At 42.9% G+C, this 8,553-nt stretch overlaps 1 protein-coding gene across 1 annotated transcript; it reads right to left on the bottom strand.

Annotated features, from left to right (window-relative positions):
- Nucleotides 1-2,929: 2,929 nt before the first annotated feature.
- Nucleotides 2,930-6,652, bottom strand: LSM5 (LSM5 homolog, U6 small nuclear RNA and mRNA degradation associated). Its single transcript, XM_065831267.2, has 5 exons — nucleotides 6,506-6,652; nucleotides 6,011-6,106; nucleotides 5,750-5,777; nucleotides 5,031-5,103; nucleotides 2,930-3,219 (listed from the first exon to the last, which is right to left on the bottom strand). The coding sequence occupies exons 1-5, from the start codon at nucleotides 6,549-6,551 to the stop codon at nucleotides 3,187-3,189; spliced, it is 276 nt and encodes a 91-aa protein (XP_065687339.1). The 5' UTR covers nucleotides 6,552-6,652; the 3' UTR covers nucleotides 2,930-3,186.
- Nucleotides 6,653-8,553: the final 1,901 nt, after the last annotated feature.

The following is an 8,553-nucleotide window of genomic DNA, read 5'->3' on the forward strand; positions in this document are numbered from 1 at the left end:
CCTTATTGTTTCAATATTTAGGTCCACATTTTCTCATTTGCAAAGTAGATCCATTGCTTGGAGAGACTGATGAGAATTACCTGGAACAAACACTATTTCAGCATAAGATCTGTTTGTTTCCTGGCCAAAGAGTAGTATGTCTTGGTTAATAACACTCCACAATTTCATCAACCTACTTCTGTTTCAAGGGGCTCAGTTCTATTTTATGTTCCAGTAACACATTCCTTCCTAATTCCTATCTCGGACTTAGAGATGAGCAGCATATAATTTCTTCAGTGTCTACTTATCACCCAAGGAAGTCAACAAATCTCTGTTCCATAGCTACAAGGAGTTTTCAAAGATGTGACAGTTCCCTCCAGGTATCAACTGACCTCAAAGAAGGAGCAAAATACAAAAGGATCAATACATGCGAAAAAGACCTTTGGTATTAGGGAACTGAGATGAACTGGTGCAACTTTCTTCCTTAGTGATTTGAAAAGAATGCTGTTTGACTGCTGCTCATACTGATAATCCACAAAATATTTGCTACACTTTTTAGCCAAAAGACTAAGGCAGTGCCATCAGCAACTTCAGAACATACCCTGAAACAAAAATCAGATACTACAGCTCAAACCCTGAGGAAACAGCATCAATGACTAAGACAGCTGTAACGTGGAAGGCACGGTAAGCGACAGTTGTAGAAGTTTATTTATAATTTATCGTGGCTCTGTTTTGAATACTGACATTTTCCACTGCTTTTATTATATCTGTTATTATGAGATCATTACATCCCCTATCAGACAAGTGTAACTTTCTTAACTTTGAAATAAAAACTTCTGGACAATACACAAAGTTACACAAGCGAGGGAAGTACACAGTGATTTCACAGGCAATTTGGACCTGGGCTCCTGACTTGCATTTCTGACTTTTAAACCTCTCTCCAAATCATTTGCCATCTTTCATTAAGATCCAGCAGCAGCTCTCTCCTGTGCCTCTTGCTTTCCTTTAGTCATCCAAAGCCCACAGAGCTGCACTGCAGGCTTGAAGAACAGTATGCCAGCCTCATGTCCTGTTTCTGTCACTTAGTTTTTATGTACCATTTCTCAGTAATTAAAACACTCAGTGATTCCTCATCACACATAACACTTCGGACAGTACATCCACGCATTATTTTAGCAGCATTGTATTTACACAGATTAGCTGTTGAACCCTCCAGATGATGTCTTGCCTTTCGAGAAGGGTGTAGTACAACTGCTGGGATTCTACAGAAAGTCCAAAGGGGAACAAAAGTCCGACTTCAAAGTCCAAATTGAAAGCCAGCTGGTTAACCTGTGAAGGGTAATAGTGAAGAGAAACAAGTGTGTTTAAACATCTAAAAGGCAGCTATGAATAAAAACTCTTGTGTACATCCACTGCACACAGGACACAGAATAATGAGGCTTAAGTTAGAAACCCGGAAAACTTAGGGTATGTAGCAACCTTTGCAACAGCAGTAATATTAATGGAATTTTTAAAGTACAAATTAGACAAGCATTTGTAAGGAATGATACGGAAAACTGATCATCCTCCTTTGGGATGCGAGCAACGCTAGACTATCTTTAAAGGTTCTTCTTTCCTCATTGCTGCCCCCCTGTGTGTTTCCGTGGTCATCACACAAGCATCATCATCATATCAAGGATTAACAGCATTTGGATGCACAGAAACTGGCTTTAGAGTGATGTCCACAGACCTTGGAGTCAAGATCTGCTCTTTTTCTCTCCCAAGCTTGAAAGCTCTCTTCAGTTTAAGACTGTTTTCAAAATACTGAGTGAAGTAGAAGTTAAATGCACACACTGGAACATGCATAGAATCATGTTAAAAACAACGCAATGCAATAGTTCTACACTGGCTAGAAATCTCTGAAGTGTTCTGATGAAGACTCAACTTATTTCTAGGAAACAAAGTCTTTGGGGCCAAAATCAGCATGATGTTCCAATAAAATTTATTTTTTTTTTTTTTATTTTTTTTTTTTTTAATTGATGTATTGAAAAATGCTGGAGAAGGAAATGGGGACAGAAATGAAAACCCATTCAGGGAGTCAGTGGTATAGACTATCACCACACAATCTAAATATGGTAACTGCAGCTCATATATTCAGAACCAGCGAGTCAAAAGTCGCACACTCCCTGGGACAGGGAAGGGTCTTGCTCCTTTAACAGGCTCGAGCAAGAAGCTCTCACTGTATTTTGAGCTAAGACACAGTGAGCAGAACGCAGCTTTTCTGACAGATAAAGCAAGACAAAAGGATCTAGTGCAGCAACTTCTTTGCAGTCTCTCGCTCCTGAGCCCCCTTCTTCAACTCTTCTTGCTTCTGGAGACAGGAAGTCAAAGCATGTCCTGTCCCTGGGAGCCCACACAGTACTTGTCCATGGGAAGAGTCAGCACCTGCCATTTGTCTCCAAAGACCTTTATGCACAGAGATGAGTGGAGCAGTGGATCATGGAAGCATAAGCTGCAGTGGACATGAGTTAGAATCAGTTCTTTTCTTGTACATGCTGATAAAATAAAACCAGCAATTCCTTACTTCATAGAAATTCTCCTAAAGTAGCAGCTGCTCCCAATATCTGTCAAGTTTTTAATATCACAGGAGAACAGAAGCAGCCAGAAGAACATTTCCTCTAATGACTGCTCTGAACTACACAGGCACGCACAGGCAGCTCCCAGTGCAATTAAACACACACAGCACCACTTGGTGGTGAAAGCAGAATCACCACTGACATGAAGAAGAAGATTTAACACCAGCCCTCTTTTAGGTTTGGTTCAGTTTTGTTTTTCAACCCCTTGAACACAAACTAGGTCTGGTCTGTCTGTCCTCACTTGCCAGTTGAAATAGAACTATTATTTTTCCATTCCATCAACCAGTTATGAAACTACCTATGGCTTGTGCACTTACGGAACAGAACACAATAACTAACAAAAAGAAAGGCTTTTATTCAGAATAGATCAGTGCGTCTTTACAAAAAGTCATGAGTTAAACACACAAAGTCAGTGTTATCATTAGCAACGCACCTTCCCTGAAGAGGAACTCCTCATCTTTTATCAAATGTCAACTACAAGAGTGTGTAAACAAAACAAATCAACACACACCAAAACCCACCCAACACCCCAAAAGCTCTATTTAGATTATACATCTACATAACATGTCTTCATAGATGATAACTGTTGAATTCATACTTCAGGTCCTTCTCCTCCAGGAACCAGCTATGAAAGATAAACACAATATTCTGTTAGTGCCACACATTTGAGTTCTACAAACCCATACGCGACAGTTCTTGTTTTACAACATTTTAGCAGATGGAGACTGCAGGGTTGACCACAAAAGCGGTTTTTATATTCAATATGATCTTACTCTCCCAACAGATGAAGTCAGTTACTGCCAGACAAGCAGACAAAGAATGCTTAACAAAACAGAAATGAGTTCCCAGAAAACACACATTTTGGCTTTTGTCTTTGTTATTCACTTCAAGGAAACAATTCTGTCTAGAAACGCTACAGTTCATTTCTAAAAGGACAAAGAACATGCTTCCTTTCATGAAGCATTTCTCCAGTCACTCATTCTTCCCCAGACTGGTGCTAGACTGGGAAGGTGGTTTCCTCTTGTCAACTTCTAGTGCTATGCACAGACCAACAAGTAATAGAGCCTGAACCCTTCTACAGGCAGCAGGGAGACAGGCAGCATTGCACTTTCCTGTGAAGAAAGTAAAGAACTGACCAACAGAAAAAGAAATACAAAAGGAAAAACACAGATAAGGGACAAAAAGGAGAGCCACTCCTTTCACTGCCATCTTCCGAAGAAATAGCTGAACACTTCTAGAGACAAAGAGCTGAGCTGCCCTTGGGACTGACCTAAGAAAAAGACTAAAGCACGAGTTTCCATGTGGGAAAACGTGTCCTCAAAAGACACAAGATCTAATACAGAAACATGTTGATGTCTCGCTGAAAATTTGCACTCTCACGAATCACCAGCTTCTGCTTCAAGGACAGCACACCACCAGCTTCACTGGATGGGAGTAACTTTTCCCCATACAAGAAGCCAGAACATGCACCATTCCTTAAGGATGAAGAACAATAAGCAGAGCAGAAAGAGGCTTCAACATTAAGTCAAGATGGCACTTGCTCAGACACACAGTGAGGAGGTGCAAGGTGGACAAGACAGCAAAATGGAGATTATTCCTTCCTCGTTCGCACACAACTGCCTTAGACTCAAGTCAGTCTTACTCTTCTCTTCCCACAAAACTAGGAATGCCCTAATGCAGGAATCTCAAAGTTTGCAGCCATCTATGCAGACAAGCAAAAAACTACTGTGGGACTGTTTTTCTGGTACTTAGGAAGTTGCAGAATTCAGCTTAGGGATGCATAATCACAATATTTAACTACTGTTTCAGAACTGATCTACATATATCAGCACATGATCAACTAAATATTGGAATGCTTCTGAATAGGTATAATCCAACAGATGTCCAGATTTTCTTTTCGGAGTATGTAAAGGGACAACTCTCTGGGCATCACATGCTGTCATAATTGCCAAATGACTTCAGGAGCTCATAAACATCCAAACTGCTGCAAATACAACTATACATACGATAATGGATGAAATGCAGATGTATCCCATCCTACACTGTTATGCAGGCAAAGACTCATGAACTGTAGGAACCAGCCTACAGACTGGGCAACAAAGCCAGTGGTTCCCTTGCACATCTGAAGATCAGAAAAGCATCCAGCAAAATAAAGTTAGGGCTGCGCTCTCTTAATGGTTTGGGGTTGTTTTTTTGTTTGTTTGTTTTGTTGGTGGTGGTTTTTAGTTTTTTTTAACTGTAACATGTACCAAGTAAGGCAATAAGATCACTTTTCCAGCACCACTCACACACCGATATGCCCCAGAAGCTACCTAAAAGTAGCTTATGGAACAGACCTGTCTGGAAAGCTCAGCTTGAAATAGTTGAACTAAATTACCAATTGCTTTACAGGCAGAAAAAATAAATGCATGCAGCCTTTGAACAATGATGACTTACCATTGTTATGTTATTTCCATTTAGCAAAATCTGGTCTAGCTTTGTGATTCTTCTGCCCTCGGGTGTAATCTCACTGAAGTAGCATTAGAAAAAGGAAGTAAGAACAAATAACCAGGGACAATGACTGCAGTCTCGAGTACAGAACTGACATAAATCTCTGTATTAAGATGATATTTGCTGGAACTAACAAATACATTAGTCACACTGCAGCGTAATCTTGATAAATTTCTTGACCCACATGGGTCAAGAAGGCTACCTGGCAACCAAAAAGATCCATTGCACTATTCTGCTCAGCACATCAAGATTTGCCCTCTAAGTCTCAGTAATTTCTTGAGTATCACCAATAATCAAAACAGGTTTCAAATAGCAACATGGCATGACCAAATAATAAATACTTTAAGTCCACTAATTATTTTAATCTTTACCTAGACCTTAAGGAAATGGAAAACCAAACTAACTACTGAGAAGTTCAACACACAACCCACGCCAAATAAAGGCTACAAATTAGGAACCCGATTACAAGTATAAATCATGTAACTGCTACTCTATGACATGGCTGCCCTGAACAGATCACCCCCTAGAGATTCAGTCCAAGGTAGAAACTACTCAGCTGGCAAATATTCCAAATATATAAAAATGTTTTGCTTACAGATCTTACAGCAAGTTTTTCTCAGGAAACAAAAAAATAAATAGCAACAACAAGCAGAAATAATACTTACAATTCTGTAACATCTTCTAGTACCATATCTGAAAACGCACTTTCAAGGAAAATATGGCCTGGCATTTTAAAATCAAACCATCTGACAGTATTTTCATTTTATACCAAACTGTGAATTTATGTGTAAAATAAAAGTATCAGAATAATACACTTGATCCATACAAAAGGGTTCTACCCAGTGAATTCAAACCTCTCAAAAGCGATAAGGGAATGGAGCCAAAGCATAAAGTAGACAGCCTTAAACATTTCCACCCAAGGATACTGACAAAGTCATCAAACCCTAGAAGTGTTCCAACAATTTCTTTATCACTCTTCATCACGATATGGATGCGTGAACCTATGCATTTGTCCACAAGTTCTGTAAATGAAATAAAACAAAAGGCACAAGATATTATTTTGTAAAACATACATTTCTTTGAACAAAAAACCCGCGACATTGTGACGGCAAAAAAAGTAATTACCACAAACAATGGCTTTAAAAAAAAAAAACAAAGGCACGAAAGACACCGGGAGGCCCCTCCGCCTCGGCCCGGTGGAGATTTTCCCGCACCGGCCGACACCGCCGGCCCCGGCGGGCACACCCGCTCCCCCCGCTCCAGCTGCCCGCCAAGCGGCGGCGCCGACCGCGCCACCCACGCGTGCCCGCAAGCGGCCTCGGCCTCGCCCTCGCCCTCCCCGCCCGCCGGGCACAGGACGGGCCCCAGCGCAGCCCCGCCCGGGCACCGGGAGAGCGCGGAAGCGTCGCGGCGCCGCTTACCGAGCGGCAGCAGCTGAGAGGGGTTGGTGGTCGCAGTGGCCGCCATGTTGGACACAGACCCAACCAATCGCTACCGCCTCCCGCAAAGACCGAGCCAGCAGCCCCGACGAGCGGATAGCAGAGCCGTCGCTCCTCCACCTCGGCGCCTCCTCCCGGCCCCGCCCCCTGTTCCGGTAAACGCGGGAACGAGCGGGAGTCGCGCGTTTTGTCTGTCTCCCGAGAGAGAGTTAGAGGGAAAACTCTTTCCACCCCCTGTCCCTTCTTCTCCAGCCGGGCAGCCTCCTTGAGCTGCCGCCGCTACAACCGGTGCCAACAGCTCGGTGGTCCCGATGTGCCACCCCACCCTTAAATCGGTCTTTTTATTTTGCGCGGAGAGTTTTCAGTGCTGTATGTCATAGCTATTTCATGTGCTCATTTTTTTTTTTTCCATCCTATTTTCTCATCAATTCACAAGAGGGTTGTTGCAAGAAGGACTTTTGGAAATGCTTTAACATACATATAACTGGCTTGGAGCCGAAATAGCACTGCCTCTTCGAACATGTTTTGCATTCTTAATACTACAGCACTAAAGAAAATTAGTATTTTGACTTCTACAGCCATTGCACATTCTGCAACGGGTCAGACTCCAGAAGAACTGAGTCTTTATAAGCTCTGTCCTGTGCCTCAGAGAGTGGTGCTCCCTCCAGAAACGCCTCCACCTTTCAGAAGAGGGACAGCTGCTGGCGTCCCGGGGCTGCAGGGTGGGGTCTCAAACGAGCTGAGTTCCCAGGTAACTCCGAACACTTGGACTTTCTGCTCCTGAAGTGAAATACAACCTTGGCAAACACCTGATGCTGCTGCCCGGCTGGGCTGGGCACAGGAGCCCTTCTCCGTGACCAGGGCAGGGAGATGCAACGCTGTGTTTGACTTGCTGCGGAGCTGCAGGGCTGGTGTGTCATCCTGCAGCAGAGGGGGATGAAGTGCCAGCTGGGGCAGTGACAGTGACTGTGCCAGTCAGCACAGGCAAGTCACAGGAACAACCACGAAGCCACACATGAAATGCAAAGGGTCCATCACAGGAAAGAGCACTAGATCAGCACCCGGTGGATTGTCCCTTAGTTTTCTGTTGACTATCGGTGTTATTTATTTATATTTATTTATTTATTTATGGTCAGTTTTTTAATCTGTTTTGGGATTTTTTGGATATTAGTTTTCCTTTATTTTACAAGGAAAAATGGTTTGGGACACATTTATATTAACACATGGTATAGGGCTAACACTGTTTTTGCCAGTGCCGAACCAGACTCTATGGAATGTAGCTTGGGACTTGTTACAAGGGTTTGCGCATATTTGGAACCAGAGGGACCAGGGGATGTGTGTTGCCCTTCCTGGTTCTGTGGCAGAAGAATTTAAATTTACAATGGTTTGTTGGAATCATACAAAAATATTGGAAAACGAGTTTAAAAAGCCTTCATCAAACATGGGGAAACACCACATGAAGATTAACCAAATCCACTTTTCTTGAACAGTGTGCACACATACGCAGACACGTCGCAAGAAGAAGCAGAAGCCACGAATGCATTGCAAAGAGTAAGTTTTATTTTAGTTACCTCTCTACTGGGGGATCTCCGAAGTCGCACCTAAGCTCCCAGGCAGAGGTGACACAAACGGGGACGCAGGCGCTGGTCAGTTCAGCCCTGCTGGAAGATCGCTGGGCCTGCTGAGCTCGCCTGTATTTCAAGGCTTCAGGCAGGCGCAGCCTCCCGCTCTTTGTCACAGCAAAGCAGGAATCTCAGACACAGTGATAAGGTGCCTAGAGTTTCTCACAGGCCTAAGTTATCTAACACAGAGGTTCTACTCGTCAAGCACACAAGGTCAGTAAAACAATTAGTATGATATATGTGCTTTTTCTACAGACAGGTGCAAGTCACTTGAGGGTATTTACATTTAACTAACCTCCTTGCCAAATCTTCTGCTATATCCCCATGCAAACAGAAAGAGGAACAGCTGTGGAAAAGTAACAGGACATGGACTGAAATCTCAAACATTTTGTACGAACTCTCAAACAA

The sequence above is a fragment of the Patagioenas fasciata genome, chromosome 2 (assembly GCF_037038585.1).
Source record: "Patagioenas fasciata isolate bPatFas1 chromosome 2, bPatFas1.hap1, whole genome shotgun sequence".
NCBI classification, from domain to species: domain Eukaryota; kingdom Metazoa; phylum Chordata; class Aves; order Columbiformes; family Columbidae; genus Patagioenas; species Patagioenas fasciata.